The following is an 18,324-nucleotide window of genomic DNA, read 5'->3' on the forward strand; positions in this document are numbered from 1 at the left end:
AATTGAACCCTGAGGAACACTGCTGGTGACTGGTCGCCAGCCAGATGTAGCCCCATTCACTACAACTCTTTGAGCTCTGCCCTTCAGCCAGTTCTTCACCCAGCACACCATGAACCCGTTCATCCCACAGCTGGACAACTTGTCCAGAAGGATGCTGTGAGGGACACTATCAAAACCTTAGTAAAATCCAGAAAAACTACATCCACCACCTTCCCTTCATCCACTAGGCAGGTGACCTTATCGTAGAAGGATATCAAATTGGTTAAACAGGACTTTCCCCTTGTGAACCCATGTTGACTGTGCCTGATGATTGCATTATTCTTTAAATGCCTTTCAGTAGTACCCAGTCTGACCTTCTCCATAATTTTTCCAGGAACTGCGGTTAGACTAACAGGTCTGTAGTTCCCTGGGTTCTTTCCTCACGCCCTTTTGGTAGATGGGAATAACATTGGCTAGCTTCCAGTCAGCAGGGACCTCCCCAGGCTCCCAAGACCTTTGGTAGATGATCGAGAGGGGTCCTGCTGTAACACCAGCTAGCTCCTTCAGTACCCTGGGGTGAATCCCATCAGGCCCCATGGACTTGTGAACATTTTCAACTGATAACTGGTCCGTATAAGCTTACAAGCTCACTCCAGTTTTCAAAGACATCATGAAGTAGTGGAATTTTCCCAGCAGAGGAAACTAATGTGGTACTAAGTGAATGCTTGGAATGATGAGCAGGATTAACATCTTTATATAAAGTCCTGGAAGCCAGGGCTTATTTTTCACTAATTTGTCTTGAAAGCCAAATATACCATTGCACACACAATGCCATTTAAAGAGAGCAAGAATGGTTGGTTTGCTTCCCTCCAAATGGTCTAGACGAGTATGTAATGCACAGCGTAGCTGCTGATTCAACCCCCCTGTCTTTATCACCCACAACCCACGGAGCCACTCATCGTTACGGAACTCATTTCACCACCTGAGGCAGCCCCTTCAGAATCTGCTGCATTAGGGAAATCAATTTGATCAGAGTCTCATCAGATAACACCCAGACCTGCAGAGTGCTTAGTGGGAGTTGAGGACTGACTGTCATTCCTAACCCTCCTCTGCATGGCTCTGCACGTCAGTTGCTGCCATTTGGTCGGTAACTACACTTCGGCAGCCCATTTCACAGTCAAACTCAGACAAGCTGCCTTGAAGTGAAATAAATTATCTATTACTTTTAATAAACACAGAGAACTGATGCATCACTTATATTTAGTGTCCTAAGATAAGCTCCATCCGAATTACAAAGTCATTCCCAATTTGAATCAGAACCATTTTACTTAACTTTGCAGGAAAACATCAGACCACAGGTTACAAGAGCGGAGACATTGTCAGGACGGACTACAGACATAGCCCAGTTCTTTTTTATGCCAAAGCCTCTTTACTTTCCTGGATCAGTGTAAAAGGACTTAGCAAAAATGAGGCCTGGGCAGTCAAGCTATGGAAAAAACTTTCAGGTCCCTCTTTGTGGGTCCTCTTCTTGGAGATGGAGGAACATCTTCCTTTATGCTTTTCAAAGAAAAAAAGATCCCTAAAAAAATCCCAGGGATGCCGCTCTCCTCCAACCCCCCCACTAGGAGAGGCACTGGGGAAGAACCTGTGACAGGTCCCAGGAGCAGAAAGACCATGCACTGGTGGGCAACACACAAGTGTTCCAAGCTTACCCCGCCCAGAGAAGAGGCCCTGGAGCAGTTTTTGCCACTCCCCGGCTGGTAGAGAGAGGACTGCATACAAGGTGACCTGAAGTTGCTATGTTATTTGAAGAATCAAAACCAGAATGGTATTTCCAAACACATAAAAATAAAAGACAAATATTTCTGCCTTGTTTTAAGAAAAATCACACTGCAGAACCATTGAATAAATAAAACTTACCTAGTTCTTCCCTTTCCTTTAAAAGAAACGGGACCGAAATTTGTGAAAGTACTGGAGACTCAGCCAGCGCATGCACATTCACCGTCTCTCACGCCCATACAAACGCATCCCCCTTCCTCGTGGTGCTCAAATCACAACGTCTTCCCGGTGTGCAGCGTTTAGGTCTTGACACATTCATGTTCCTCCTTCAGCCACAATCATACGCGTTTATAGACAAAAGGTGCATTCAAGTGCAAAGTACTGGTATTAACTTGGGCCCCGATCCTGTCAGCAACGTTAAGTAAAAACTGTGCCCACAGGGATCCCCGCTCATTTTGCGGGATGCCACAGGCTCAGTCCTCCTCCCATGTGCTGCCTGGTACAACAAAGGGCTGTCACTCACAGAAACCAGAAAGCTGGTGTTTGAGCATGGGCCAAAGAGAAGGAGAGGGGGGAAAAAAAAAAAAGACATTAAGAAGGTGCTAAACAAGGTACAAAACCCACCCTGAGGTAACTTGCAGCATACAAACAATGAAATGGCAACAAATCCGACTGCTGTCTCCGCTGACTACATCAGAAGGACTCGTAAGCTACGTTAAAAGGCTGACCAAATTCAGCAGTAACTGAAGCCATTGTTAAAACAGATCCAAACAAAATTCTTCTTAGAAACAGAAAGTCATGGCTTAAAGAAATCTGAATTTTCCAAACCGGTATTTTTAATTGCTGACCATGGAAACACATAGTAATTTTTGCCAGGTAAAGTCAGCCTTAAGTCAAGTGCATGTGACAAGCTTCAAACAGACAAAAGCTGTACAACAAACGTCTTTATCAATTAACGCTGGGTTAACACAGATTTGACTTGTGTTGAGGCTTCTGAAGGTATTTTACAAAGGAAAAAGAGAAACCCAAGCCACTTCAAGTTTATCTGTAGTTTCAGGTAAACGCATCAGAAACAAAACGAAACCTGTAGCATTTGTTTCCTGTCTCCCATATGGATGCTCTCACTCCTTTCTTTACATCCATGTATTACTGAGGGCGGCCCTTACCCTGGAACAATCGGACATCAAACTTGATTGTTGGAAAATCAACAACCAATATTTGCACAGCTCTAAAAGTTGCGTCCTTACTGTTTACTAGTAAGTAAGCATTGCTATAGGCACTGGTGCTTTAAAGTTAGTAAGGTGGATGGAAATACAGTGTGTATATAAATACGAAAGGTACCCATATACATACATTTAGGCAAATAAACAGTGATGCTATGAATGGTCTCTTCAGGGATGCCAGTAAGATCCACTCTCTTCTTCTTAAATATATAAACAACGCATCAGACTAGAAGTCAGTCTATCAGTTTTCATACAGCTGAGCTGCAGTCGTGACCTAGAATATGGCTTATATTGTGGGCAGGTCGGTTTGAGGACTGCTTGGAAGAATCTGAAGCAGATGTGTTTGCAATGGAAAGCAAAGGCGACATTGCTGAACCATCTGGAGGAAGAGCTGTGGCTATTTCTGGAAACAAAGACGTCAAGTTAAAATTGGATAAGTGCGACGTGTTGGTCATGTGCATCGGCGGCATATCCGGAAGCAAAGGAAAACTTGGCTGAGCAAAACCAACAGGCCTGGGAGGAGACAAAATGGATCCAAATCGATTGTTTAAGCTTCCACTACTCGGCTTCTCCGTGCTTGGGTTAGGAAACATTTGATTGGGAAAGTAAGGGATAGAAATGTCATTGGAAAGGGTGGGATGGGCAGGAGAGTAAGGAGGATAGAAGGATGGCAGGGTATTCTGAGGATCGACCGGGATTAGAGCTGGTGTTCGAGTGGCACTAGGCTGAGTGACCGGTGGGATGAAAGAGGTATTGGCATTTATTGGTGGATTCATGCCACCCTCCGGAATAAAAGGGAATCCAAAATTCTGAGAGAGAGTATGTTGGTCGGGGGCCGCATTATCATTAGACACTTGAGGGCCATCAGACATAAATCGGACAATGCTTCCTCTTTTTTCTATCGCAGACTGCTGGCGCCCAAGGATCATGCTGCCGCTGGTGGACAGAGGAAGATGGGGAAGACTAGGGTCAAAGACGTTTCCATGTCTTTGATTTCCAGATCGATTCCTTTCAGGCTGACGTATTTTAGAACCTCCATTATCTTGCAGAGGATGCCTTGACCGCTGAGTAACTGAAGAATTTGGCTGACGAACAGAAGGTTGCCCTTGCTCGCCATTTCCGTGAGAAACTGCAGGGTGAGGGTGAGTTGGCCTCACAACTCCATGCATGTTGCTAGAAACAGGCGTATTCATGTGGCTCTTAGTTCCATGACTGTCCGTCATCCTCATGGGATTGGACTTCTGCACAGAGATGTTTGGGCTTGTATTGCGACCCTGAATATCCCCCGAGGAAGAAGAACTCGAAAAAGGAATATTCAAAGAACTGTTCCTTGTGTTAATTGCACCAATAGACATGTCACAGCTCTCCCTGCTCTGGCCATCACCGTCTCTTCGGATGTGGACGCTCTCCCGTGCTGGGGGGCAGTTGTACTCAATTGTGGAGGAGGCGCCGCACTGCGTGTTCCTTTGATGTTCTGGGATTGATCTTTGGCTTCCACTAACTTGGTCTCCAAGGTGAGGGGCGAGTAAACTCTGCATAAAACTTTGGTGGCACGTGTTTTCATTTTCCCTTGATGGCAGGGTATTTCCTGTTGGAATACCCTGTACTGGCTGGTAGGGCAATCTCTTCTGTCTTTCTATGGACGGCCCAGTATTTTGGCCGATTCGAAAAGCTTGTGACTGCATGCCCCTGAGGGATGACACAGAATTACCAATTTCACTGTTTCTTGAAGCCTGTACGTCAAAATTGCCCGTCGGTTGTTGATTGGGTCCAGCTGGCTTAAATGTTTGACAATCGGAAAGGCGCTGCACATCTGAGCCAACTGTATGGTCGACAGATAAGCGGCCCTGCATATTATGAATGACCAACCCTTTATTTCTAGAAACATCAAGATAGCTTCTCATTTCAAGCTGGTCAGAAACCCTAGGGCCTTGAAGAGATATTCCTATTCTCTGTTCCGAATTAGAGGGCGTCTTCCCAATGAGCGCCTCAGCAGAGTAGCTGGAAACTCTGTTTCTTTCCTGCCTGTGAGGGGTGCATGTCATATCTGATGGTCTGGTTACGATACTTGCCTGGGACACCATTTGCTGCTCTAAGCCCCTTGAGGTCAGAAGTCTCTGCATCTGATTGTGCCCTGACACATGCTCAGAAGCTGAACCTTGCTGTCTGCTGCTAACATCTTGCTGCTGTTGATGCATAATATCCTGATTTATATGGCTCTGAGGGTGGTTATGATGGTTTCTGCTTGTTGCAGGATTTTCACAGTTCTTTTCAGGCTGGGAAGCTCCAAAGTGCTGCTGCATCTGCTGCTGCATTTGCTGGTGGTGAGGATGAGGCTGACCACCTTTTTGCCGTGTTTGATCACTTCCGTGGTGTTTTTGCTGTAGAGAAAGTTGTGTGGCTTGTGTTCCCTGGATGAGATTTCGCTTCTTTTGCATCTGCACCTCCTGCTGTATTGTTCGCTGTTGGTGGACGCTGTGGGCTTGAGAGTGGACTGAGTTTTCCCCGTGAGTGACATGGTGCTGCAGCTGATACAAGTGGTGCCTTTCTCTTAACTGACCAGCCTGCTGTTGCTTTAAGTATGGATGATTACTGTGAAGGTGAGATACGCCTTGAGCAGGAACATGTTGAATTGGCTGCAAGTGCTGCCCTGCCTGGCCTTGCTGCTCTGAAATTGATGGCTGAGAAGCACACTGAACTTCAGTTTGTCTCAAAGCTGGTGTTACAAAGTTGCTGTTTGATGGGAATAACCTATTAAGGCCATCTGTGTGCCCTTGATTGCTCACAGATGCCACCGAATTGGATGAATTAGGAGGAATCTGACTGACTAGCATCTGCGTTTGATCAGCAATACTCTCTGGTGTTCGGTTCATCAACGCCATCCCTTCAAGCCTTATGGGCGTTGTCTGGCACTGCTTTTGCCTCTTTGCCGTAGAAAGTAGAAGGTCATCTTGAACAGCCCGCTTGGCAGAGTCTTTGCGACCTTCATGATTTTGCTGCTTTAAGTGCGATTCCTGCAGCTGGGGCACCTGCATGGTGCTTGCCCTAACAGCATTCAGTTGTTCCTGAGCATATTCACTCATCATAGCGGGTCCTGGAGACTGATTGACATATGTGCTAGATGGAAGGGAGAGGCTCACAGTTGCAGGGACACTTGCTGGCTCTGAAGACTGGGACAAACTCGAGCAACTCACAAGGGGATGCACAATGCGACTCTGGTGTATTAGATTATTCACGCTTAAACTGGTTATGCTTGGTGACTGGGAAGTGGAAATCTGCAAAGAAGTGTTTGATGTTTCCACACCTCCTACAGAGCAGCTTGGCTTTTCAACCTGTCTATCGACATTTGTCTGTACTGTATCTTGAGCACTGAATTTGTTTGGTGCCGCTTCCAACGGCCCTGCATTGTTTTCTTTTACTGCTTGAGGTTTAAAAGGCTGTTGCTCTCTCTCCAACGGTGCAACCTCAGTTGACTTAGAGATGGCATCCCTCATGTTAACCTGTATTCCTCCTCCACCTTTCTCAAGGTTTTCCTGGTCAAAAATAGCTCTTGCTGCAAGAGCTACAATGTCAGTCTGTTCTGAAAATGTGCAGCTGTTGCACGTACTGGTTGCGGTGCTGCTAGTAACGTCTTCTCTGGTGGTATCTGGCAACATAGATGCAACTGAGAAGCCTCGACTGCTGCCAGAGCTAGTTGACATCGGAGAGTCTGCCTGCCTGCTAGCGATAAGGGAAGCACTGACTACTTCCTGATCAGAAATGCAGGAGTGATGCTGGGAGAGAGTATCACCTTCTGTGTTCATTAGCAAGAGTTCCTGCTTCTCAGGCAAATCGACATTTGATTCTGCCGATTTAGAGTTTTCCATGGGAAAATTAGAATGCTCCCCCTGAACAGTAAATGAAGAGGTTTTTTCCACAGCTGTTCTTTCTTTCGTGAGATCAGAGAGCATTTTGGTTAGACCCTGTCCTTCTAACAAGTCCGCATCTTGCATTACCACTGAGGAATCCTGCACAACGTTGCAGGACTCCGAAATCGTTCCTGCCTTGGAAGTATGACCTGCTGTGCTGTTCTGTGCTGCTGAGGTCCCAGCAACCTGAGAATGTGTCACATGTGCTTCGGTACGAGAGGACGTTAAGGTGCTGGGGGGTTCACAGGGTTTGGGAGACTCTGACAAGGCAGAGCCGGTTGGTGGACGGTTCTGAGACCCACGGGCCTGCTGGCGAGGAGCAGCTTCTTTGGCAGCCGGCAGGACGAGCGCCAGCTGCTCTGACACCACGGACGCCAGTGGTGAGGAAGCGGGCGCCTCTGCCGAGCTTGGCTCGGGGACAGAGCAGGTTTTCACTGCCTGTTCAGAGCTCGCAGTCTCTTTGGAATGACAGTCAGAAACACTGATGCCACTCGATGCTGCCACACTGCTTGCCTGTGATGTCGTTAAAGCTTGCGATACTGCTGGAGCGTTTTCACCGTTTGAATGCAGCCCCTCACCGTTTGAATGCTTTGCCACCGTTTCCATGGGAACACAGTCCACCTTCCCTGCATCTTTGCAAGGAACTGCTAGACAGGACACTTTACTGTTGACTGCTTGGTGCTTCTTTGTACTTGGCTTTTTGTTTGTCCTTTTTGATTTTGCATTGGATGGCAAGCCAGCAGCTGCTTTTTTTGGGGAAGTATTTATTGAATTAGACACACTAGTCAATACCGAAACCTCCGCAGGTACTGAAGATGCCACAGAAGTTGGTAATGACACACAGTTAACTGTGGCAATCTGGTTATTGACAGTTGTGGGATTGGTAGGGTGGCTGAGGGACAAGTGTAAGCAGCTCTGTCCAGCCATTTGCGATATGCTTTGATTGAGGTTAGCTAAAGCACCAAATGTGTTGAGGGCAACATTGGTATTTGGATCTTCGCTGGTGGTGGGTTGAATAATTTGCATAGGGGCTTGATTTGAAGCTCCAGATGAAGACATCACAGGCTGCAATGCAAAAAGCTGCCCGTTTAATGAGATAGTTTGAGGATGCTGTTGATTTGACATTGTAACTGAAAACGTTTGCGTAGAGCTAGAAGATGGCAAAGAAGATGGTCTTGGTAATATATGGACAAGGTGTTTCCCTCCAAAAGTCTGTGGAAGAGGGGCATTTTGTATGGAGCTGCTAGAGTTCGCGATTGCAGTCGGCCCGTTCACGGGAACTCTTACAGAAGCAGAAGGCTGAGCGGAGAGGAGGGGAAGAGGATTCTGATTAGCAGCCTGTATAATTACAATTTGCTGACTAACATTTTGGCTGGGAACTTCTGCCCTCACAATTGGAGGGCACGGAGCGGGGTTTGGAGGCTGCAGAATGATGACATTCTGGTTAGCTGGTGCTCCTGTAACAGCTGACGCGACTGGCTGAGCCATCTGAATCACCTGCATAGCTGAATTTAATGGAAGGATATTTCCTGCAGCCTGAGTTTTAACCTGTGGCTGGCTGATTAATGGCTGCATAGGTAAGGGTGGGCACGAGGGCAAGGTAACTACAATCTGTTCAGCTGCCTGGCCATCTCCAGGCAGAGAAGTATTCAAACTGATACTTGTAGTCAAAGGCCTGCTGTGAGCAGAAGATACAGCACCAGCACCATTCACTGGTTCATTTAATAGTGCAGTCATTATACCGGATGGCGTTTGGCTTAATGGCTGAACAGTATTTCCCGCTAGCTGCAAAGTTGTCCACGTGGTCTGTGTGTTTCCAGCTGAAGGCATCCGTGTAAGGCTACTCATGTTTTTCAAGTCTGAAGCGCCAACGCCTGAAGAGCCTGAAAAAGACCAGCAGTTCTCTAGGGGACTGGCAGGCAGAGTGCTTATTCCCGTCGCAGCCTTAACTCCTTCTGCTGCCGAAGTCACAGGCATCCCAGCACTACTTACTAAGTCTGTACTTTTGAGGACGTTTACAGAGGAAGAACTATCTGCAGTAGACAGTCTCACAGATGGCATACAAACTGTGTCCGTGGTTGAAATGACACAGCTTTCCTGAAGGTCGCTCCTAGAATTCTGTGTATTTGAGCAAGTTGTATTCACCTGTTGAACTTGGGAGGATTCCGTGGAGGCACTGGAAGGAAGGCTGATTCCCTGCAGGAGTGTTTTCTTTGTTAATTTAGTGCCCTCCTCATCATTTCTACTTTTGGGGAGATTTTGATCATTCTGTGGTGCATTACTTGAAGAACACTGTAGTTCCCGTTCTGTTCCGGATTGAGATGCGCTCTGTGAGCTGGCAGTAGCAGCGGCGAGCACGCCCCGCTCATTCTCCAGGGTGGAAAGCTCAAGAACGTTCCCCGCTGGAGCTGTCTGAGTGGATGCCAGCGGAGAAACTGTAGTTTGCGACCATGGCTTGTTTTCTGTGGGGTAAATACCGGAAATCGTCACAGGAGTCACTAGGTTGCAAGTTCTCTGGACTGGTACAACATTGGCTGTTTGCTTTTGTAAATTGTGACCAACGTTAAATGTTATTCCCTGGACAGATGCTCCCTGGTTATTTCCATTGGGTTGACTCCTATTTGAATAGACAATGATGTTCTTTTGAACCTGATCACCGGGAATAACAACCGAGACCTTTGCATTTTTGAGATTTCCCTTCCAGTGGATTGTAGGGTCATCATACAGGCAAATATCATTTGCTTTCAGTAGTTCGATGTATCTCCCGTTTTCCTTTTGCAGTTCATCCAACTGTTTCCGGAGTTTTTTTATCTCTTCAGCTACAAAACAGTGAGAGCACTCCATTACATCAGCACCAGCGCAAATACTAGGTAATGTTACCACATGACTTGGAGAGTAAATACTATGTAGTATTGAAATAAAGTGTTAATAATGTATGCTCTCTTCAAATGGTTAACATAACATAACTGAAGACTCTTATCCTGCTAAGCCTCTCAACTGAGCAGGAAAGCGAATGAACCTCAGACTATTCCGTTACCAATAGCAGAATATGTCAAATCATTTAGTTAGAAAAAACATCAGGACAAACTCAGATGAAACTAAACAGTAATCAAATTGTTTAATTACTGAAAGAAATACGAGCACATTAATTTATCTTTTTCTTTTCCCTGCTCCCTTGCAAACACTAAAACTGTTTTTATGTAATTGACAATCTCATGGCTTTCCAGGACAATTAAGTTTCATTATATCTAAAAATGATATGCAAAATTAAATACAAGGCACTTATGTAAAGCCACGAAAACCAGCAATGCACTTGGAGATGGCTTACCTAACTAGGCAAATCACTTAGGTTTTTCAAACCCAATTACATTGACAAGATAAAAATAAACTATTTCGAATTCCATTCTATGGGGAGAAATAAAAATCACAAACCAAACATTAGCTCTGAGATTATTTCTGTCATACCTCCATCACTGTATTTTTACACATCTGTTCAAGAAGATTTTATATGATGCATTAGATTTTTAAAAAATAGTCTGTTATTACTTTTATAGCATTTGAAAGGAAAAAATAGCTCTATGCATGAAGGAAACTCCATGCTTTCAATGAAAAAATCTAACTGAAGTTTGTCAGAAGTCGTTCTGGTCACTACAGTAGAATAAATCAGGACAGAATCTACTAGATGATGTTGCATCACCTATAAGCTCTGTAATTACTTTACATCACAATGCAATTGCTTCATTATCTCATAGCTACGTGCAAGAACATGCACTTGGGCATTCTCTTGCCCTCTTGTTTCAAGATATTCTAAGCAGCTGCGTTTTTCCTGTATGTGCATAATGTCTTGGGATTCCCAAGTTTGTCAATCCAGGCTTTGTTGTTAGTCAGTACGAACAGACACACAGTGGAAGCGAGCGACAGAAATTCTAGAGCCTCCAGCAGCATCTGTACTCACCCTGTTCATTGTTCCCTCCATTTAACAGAAGTTCATCGTTCTGTCTTTTCATTTCTGTTATATACTTAAAGGCCTGATCCAGGATCATGTTCTTGCTCTTTAAAAGAAAACATGCATACAAAATTAGGAGAAAGGTCTATCATTGGTAGATCCATTACCAATGAGATTGCACTTGCTCCAAGAGTCTTCACTTTAAAAATGTGCTAACCCAAATGATTCTCTGAATATTGTTGGGGGTTTTTTTGTGGGGCTTTTGGGGTTTTGTTTGTTTGGTTGGTTTTGGTTTTTTTTTTTCCTTAGATGAACTGCAGGTTTCATGAGTGATATTGACCCTAAAATGCCATGAGTTTTTACAGAATAACATTTTCAATGCTGGAGCTGACTTTTTCCGATGCCTAAAGCTAGATACTAGGGCCACAGAAATGAACAGCAAGCATCATTGCTTGCTGAGTAGCCTAATATTCTCGTTCACTAGTAAACATATACATCATATGAAATTTCCAAGATACTGCCGTGTAAATATTTTATTAGGAAAGAAACAGATGTGGAACAATTATCCAGGGAGGTGTGTGCATAACTTTGAAACTAATATACTAGAGAATATGGAAAGTCTGCCATAACTCCTCCACCATCTTCTTTTTATGAAACTATGCTTATTCGGTCTGCAAAACCCCTCGTTCATTTCTTAATTTCTTCTTCTACTGTTCTGTAGGAACAGCCTCTGCTGTAGATGGCTCTGTCTCGAAAAAGATGCTTCTGTGCCTCAAACTCAAACCATTTGTCTTGCTTCATCTTTCACAAGGACACTGTCTTAACTTACTATTATTATTATTATTATTCTTCCTTTCTGAATTGCTTTCATTCCATTTTACAAAAGACAACAAAAATAAGCATGCATGCAATTCTAGTTACCTCTTAGGACATTAAGTGATCACCAGCAAAAGGCAGAGAAGGGATTGGAGAATGACTCGAAAAACGATCTTGCTTAACCCATAGCTTTCACCACTCGCGCATTATACACACTACATTAAACAGCATCAGTAGAAAATGACTTGACAAACGAGCTGCACAACGTAACCAGCAACCCACCAGCCAGACCCAACCTACTTCTGTCTAGCCTGCCACCCCTCCTCCAGAGGAAAGGGTGAACAGCTATCCATCCACTCAACGCAACAGGGCAGGCAGCAGCCGAGACTGGATTTTTACCTTCTGTTGTTACCAACGTTCAGGCACCCTGAACGAGAACTTTGGGAAGCTGTGAATCAAACGCACAGGCAGGCATCAGCAAGCTGACCAAATCACTGTGGGAAAATTAGTCTAGCTTACACCTCCTCAAAAACACTGCATGTATGAATTGAGGAGAAAATCAGTCACATGTCCAACTCGTACCGTTTCATTCCTTCAGCAGTCATATGCAACACCTTCAGATAAAACGCTCAAAATCTGAGTAATTACATTCATGTGGCCCTGCACTTCCAAAAAAGAATTCTATTACAAATAATTTTAAAAATACTAATAAGATTTTCGAGCATATTAATTCAGACAGTTTTGCCTTCTTCCTAATACAAACAGCAAAATAAGTATACTTCTACAGACAAGGAACCACACAAGCATTTTACAGGAAACTTGCATGCACTTCTGAACGGACACTCACCTGCTTAAGTGCTGGAGAGCAGGGAATGAGTTCTCCAATTCTGTTTATCCCAGCATTAATCTTCTTCTTTCGATGTCTCTCCACTAAGCAAAAATAGTACGTGCTGTGTCATCTGGTTGGGCAAGTCAGCACAACAGCAGCACAACTAGTACCAATGCAAGGGCTCTTAAATACATTATTTCATGACATATTGGAAGCCTTAGTAACTTGAGAGAGGAAAAAAATTCCCCAAAATAAACCTCAGTTATTAAATTAATAAGCGGAATTGAGAGCTGTAACATAAGCAGCAATATCTTTAAAAGGTGGGGATGTTCTGGACCCCTTTGTGGAAAAGCATTACTGCAACTCAAAATTCAGGTTTTGATTATGCTGTCTAGCTGAGTTTTATGGCACTCTTCTCACAAGGCAGATTGATTAAATTTAGGCATACAGAAAGCAAATGAACCAAGATTATGGAAAGAATCGGTTTCAGATTTGGGAAGGAAATCCATGTCTCTTAAATACTAATGTCAAGTTTAGCACCAAAAGAGAAAAAATTTAGATTTTACCAGTTTTCAATCTTAATTTTACATTTATATTGATGGAGCAGCCAACACTGAATATAGCTGAAGCTCTTAGGTATATGGACTATCTGTTACTCTTTTTTATGTTCAAAGGTATAACTGTTCCGCAAGAACTAATTATGACAGGAGTGAAGAAAATACTGAATGAACAGTATTTCCGGTGAATTACCTATTTTGAAGAAGGTCAGAAAATGCTTCTTTTATAGTCCCCTAGTGACATCATTTACCTCTACGCAAACTAAAACTATTAGATGCCTTTTTCCCAAAAAGTTCTGTCACGGCTTTGTCAAGATTCAAATCAATGTGTCGTTCATTCATTGTGCCGAGTATCGCCTTGTGGTTTGCACAGCCGGGCTGCTTTTGGTAGCACACAGAAACACACAGTGATCCACAGGTGAGTATATTTCATCGTGCTCCTTTACAAAGGACATACTGATTTAATTTAAACAGGTTTATTTCAGTAGTCTGTCACCTCAATTTACATTTCTCAAACTACTAAATTATTTTTTGTATTTCAGGACAGACTGGTGGTGTTGACAGAGACAGGCCTAAATACACTAAACAGCAAGACAAAGTCTCTTCTGCAAGAAATTTACCATGTAAATCAGAGCAGCTGTATAAACGTTAAAACACGTGATCCTTGGGACTTAATTTTTATATATCTTACTAATACATACAGATATCACAGTGGTTGGTGAAGTGCTATTCCTTTGTTTTGATAATATTTTCCACACTCTACTCAGCTTGTCCAGATATTAATGACTAAGCAAGCTACAGGGTTGGAGGGAGCTGGTCTTGCAGAATTCAGCCCAGTAGATGAAGACTTTGGAAAGCTATCAGCAAGTAAAACGGGAACTGAGAATTAGAACGAGGTCGGCAATCTTAGAAGTAAACTTTATAAGACTCTTTCCTGATACTTCTTAATCCTTAAGAAATTGGCCACACCCTGGGCACAGCCCGACAAGCACTATATTCCACAGCCGTCACGTGGAAACTAGTCAGTGGTTTTTCCAGTTGAGTTTGGGAAGACCACACAATAGTGCTGTTTAATAAAAGAAGAACTGGAATAAATTTCTTAGGATAAGCCAAGCCAAAACCTGTCAGACTCTTCCCCAGTCCATCCTGCTGCTGCTACTTGTAGAAGTTGCCATTGGAGCTAGACACTGACTAGTCACTGCCCGAGGGATGCGACTCCTGCAACATATAGCCAGTATTCGCACAGAATTTCTGGGTTGCCAACATCCAGCTGGGTGCCTCAGGGACAGGCTACAGGAATATTTCTAATCCAGGGAGCCTCTAAAGCTCTTGGGTCGGATATCTGTCTCTGTTTTAAGAGAGGTGGGTATTATTTGTGTGTGAATGCCTGTGCCTTTATTTTCCTTTAGAATTGAACACAACTGAAATTGTTTCCTTCTTAGTTTACTAGCATTGGAAAGCCAGGGGCATGGTCATACTTTCATACTTGGGCGTGCTACTGTAACCTTGTACTGTGGAAAACAGCAAACTAGAAACAGTCAAGAAGCCCTTCTGCACAGATATTCTATGCAAGGACACAGAAAGGTGTTCAGTAGGGTGGGGGTTTTTTAAGTGTAGTAAACTCCTACGGAGGAACCTTCTCCATGCAAAATAGGTTTTACTAGTTCAAAGCATCTGTGCTTATTTCCAGACCAAACAACACAGCATAATGTTCCTACCTGCGTTATGTGTCTCCCGGTTTTTCTTTCTGTGAAACATAAAGGGAAAACAGTGATGTGAAACAGAAGGGGAAAAATTCTGCAGACAAACAAATATTTCTTCTATTTCCATTACAGCTAAAAATATTAAATATTATATTCTGCTCTGTGAACAAGAACGTAGTAGAAGTCACACTTGCAAGGACTGGTCTTAAATACGTTGGTCTTTAATACATTGGTATTAAATAGTTTCTAACAAAAATTCATTCATGTTCAGACTTAAATCAATTTCAGTGTAACAAGGCACAGCATAATACTCTATTTGATTATTGTTACATATTTATAGGGCAGAGCTGGATTTTTATGCTTCCGTTCAGGACAATTATTACACTATCCAGTGTACAATACGGCCAAATATTAAAAAAATTAGTTCTATTTCTGAGCAACAAGGTAGTTAAGTATTTGCCTGAAATGTTGCTTTTACGTTCACTGGATCAATGAAACAGGAGAAAATGTTACCATGCAAATTGATTTTTCCAGACATGTTACCTTCAAACATCATACCTTCTGGTATCAAACATGCTTCCTTTGTGTGAGAAACCAGAATTACCATTCCTCTGCAGTTGTTCTTTACTACCTCAAAATTCTGTCTAGGTATAATTTGGGCATGTGAGGGTTGTCTTTTTTTTCAGATGTTCACCTGGGATTTCTGGACTGATGGCAACCAGGCCAGAATCATTGTGCAATGCCTCAAATTGCTTTGCTGGAAGTCAATAAATTCCAAATGTGTACTCTACATATATAAATCAGATGTACTGTATACACGCAGTAAGCCAAGTCTTTTCAGGAAGTATAGTAAAGCAAAGCACGTGTTTTCTGGAAAAAGAAATATTTCAGGAAAAAAAAAGATCTTTCAAAAGATTTCTGTCCAGCAGACCACTCGCAGTCTAGATGTTTGGCTAGAGTATGCAAAAAGCAGGGTAGCATCTCCTGCTCTCCTTTTCCACTGTTACAGCACAGTCCAGATGTAACAAGGAATCTGAAGTGAGAATGCAAGATACATGGGGATGACACGTGCGATTACTATGGGGCGCGTATCCTTTACACTTTGAGTTGATATACATTTATTTCTGGTAACTCGCCAAAAGTAGTGTGCATCTAGAGTAACTTAGACAATAATTACAAGACAGTAATGTTACTGCAGATGGTCAGACCTGGGGACGTGTGCTAAGAAATAATGCCTAAAGATGAACATCTTCAAGTCAAATAAATGCCAACTGAAGCCTGCACATCCGCTCTACAACTATTCAAGAAGTGATGAATCTTCTGTTCATTGAAAACTTGTGCCACCAGAACAGGAATGCATGTAAACTATCATTTAAAATAATTTCTTATTTTACAGTAAACTACAGTTCTCCCACTTATATTCAGAACAACCACCTGCCAGTCAGAATTGATCGTATATCCTAAATATGCACAAGAATATAAGGGCTAGAGAGATCCAGCTGCTCTTTGATTCCCATTACCAATACAGAATGCAAAATACTCTTATTAGTGGGGTAAGAAAATCCGCTTTTTGTGGATTTTGGGGTCACAAAATCCATGAAGACTGAAAAAATTTCTGTAGGACAAATTACTGTTCTCTCTGAGCTTTTCTTATCATAAATGATGTCCTACGTGGCCGCCTAGCATAACACGAATGCTGTATTTAACTAGGGAGTGAAGGATTTCCCTACCAATCAGGTATTAGATCAACATGCTACTGCAAAGGAACGAAAACCTGGAAAAGTTGTAATGAGCTCTGAGTCACTTTGTTACAAAGTTTGGTCATAGTGTCGCTTTACAACCTCAAGATGTATTTTGAGTTCCAGCAGACATTTGAGATGTAAGATCCAGATTCCATTGGGATTTGAGGAAGAGATCTAAATTACTCTGTCAAAACGAGTACAGTGACCCCCCAATATCTACCAGGAGTCTCCGCAATAATACAGGCTGCACTCTAACCGAGGTGGCAACACAGTTTTATACACATTGGGATAGTCAGTGTAATAATCAAAGAATCTCTGTTGCCTAGGTGGCCCAGGTAGACATGTCTTCGACAAATAATTCGGCATAAATAGGGGAAGACAGAAAGGGAGTTTTGCAGCCATAGTTCCCAAACTTTTGGATCAACCCTGGTCAACCCTCAGAACTTCTTGTCAATACCCTTATTGCCAAACTTTTAGCTAGAAACTTCATAACTGCGACGTGACCGCAGACTACAGAACTACAAAATAGTCATTTTCCCACAGAAACTCACCGATGTTGCTTCTTAGTGGGTGTCTCATTCTCTGTCATCTCTGGCATGGTTTCGGAGAAGAGAGCCTGAAGAAAATTGTGGAAGGAATTAACGACTCCTGCACTCTTCTGAATTCTTAGCACACAACATTTGTTACATCATTTTGCCTTTGACCACAAGGACAGGGCCATACTACAATGTACGCACGAGTCCATCACCTTGATGTAGAGCAGCTGGTCACGTGAGCATTAAAAATGAAGTACGTTACCTATCGGGGTGCTTTGTGAACCTCCACTGTCTACAATGAACTGGTTTCCGTTTCCTCAATTACTTTAAATATAAAACCAATTATAATCCCAACTACTTTAAGGAAGCAAGAAGGAAAATTAAGAGTATATGATTGTTTTTTGAATGGGAGGAGGTACAGCTGAACTCTCTTTCATCAGCCCTTCCTAACTGAATATGCATTCAATTCCCAGTTCTAAATAAAGCACGAATGCTAAGCAAAATACAAGCTGCAATGAGGACATTTTATTAAATACAAATTTAGAGTGCTATTAATGTAGCAAATTACAAAACTTACTTGCTTGAATTAATGTACAGCTTAAAATGGCCAAAAATGACACCCTATGTTCTCAGATATATAAAATTCAGTTAAAAATAAAGTTATGAAATAAAGTTATACATAACAGCCTAATAAATTGCACCTAACTTGTCCTCAGCTTGAACACATCAGTAGCCTGTATTTAGACAAACAAAAACATGAAGAAAAAAATAAACAAAAGATGAGATTAAGTCAATGATGGTTGAACATATATCTATCAGACGAATGAATTTTAGAGAGCAAGTAACATGAAGTATACTGTAGGTGACAACAGGAAAAAATAAAAATTTGCTTTTTGATAAGGCTGAGCTCTATATTTAGTTTCATGCTTCTGCTCATTCTCTCACCAACCAACCTGTTATTGCAACTCTTCCCATGGGCCCTCAGACTCTTCGTGGCTTCACCTCTCCCTGGCTCCTCCTGGAAAGCTCATCGGCTTCTTTTAACAGGCTTCGTATCTTTAGGGTATTTGTTTGTTTGTTTGTTTGTACTGCGAGGAAGTGGGGGTGGTTTTCAATATAACTTTCAACACCAAGCAGTTCTTAACGTAAACCGAGCCTACCATTACTGACACTGACATCAAAAACAAAGAAAATATCCTTACGAACCAGAAAGCCAGCCATCTATAGAGCTCCCAAACTACTGAAGCATACACTTCGGAAAGGGCTCTGTGCACACACCTGTGTGTATGTGTGTGCAAAGTTAACA

General features: G+C 42.8%; 1 protein-coding gene across 1 annotated transcript in view; it reads right to left on the reverse strand.

Annotated features, from left to right (window-relative positions):
• The window catches only part of USF3 (upstream transcription factor family member 3), a 22,455-nt gene extending 4,356 nt beyond the window's left edge, over positions 1-18,099 (reverse strand). The window contains exons 1-6 of the mRNA XM_019474108.1: positions 17,972-18,099; positions 17,034-17,098; positions 14,756-14,784; positions 12,499-12,581; positions 10,845-10,941; positions 1,900-9,708 (exon numbers count right to left, since the gene is read on the reverse strand). Coding sequence (XP_019329653.1) covers positions 3,230-9,708; positions 10,845-10,941; positions 12,499-12,581; positions 14,756-14,784; positions 17,034-17,080 — 6,735 coding nt within the window. The 5' untranslated portion in view covers positions 17,081-17,098; positions 17,972-18,099 and the 3' untranslated portion in view covers positions 1,900-3,229. The remainder of the gene's footprint in view (positions 1-1,899; positions 9,709-10,844; positions 10,942-12,498; positions 12,582-14,755; positions 14,785-17,033; positions 17,099-17,971) is intronic.
• Positions 18,100-18,324: the final 225 nt, after the last annotated feature.

Source organism: Aptenodytes forsteri, unplaced genomic scaffold, assembly GCF_000699145.1.
Source record: "Aptenodytes forsteri isolate BGI_AS27 unplaced genomic scaffold, ASM69914v1 Scaffold216, whole genome shotgun sequence".
In the NCBI taxonomy this organism is placed as follows: Eukaryota; Metazoa; Chordata; class Aves; order Sphenisciformes; family Spheniscidae; genus Aptenodytes; species Aptenodytes forsteri.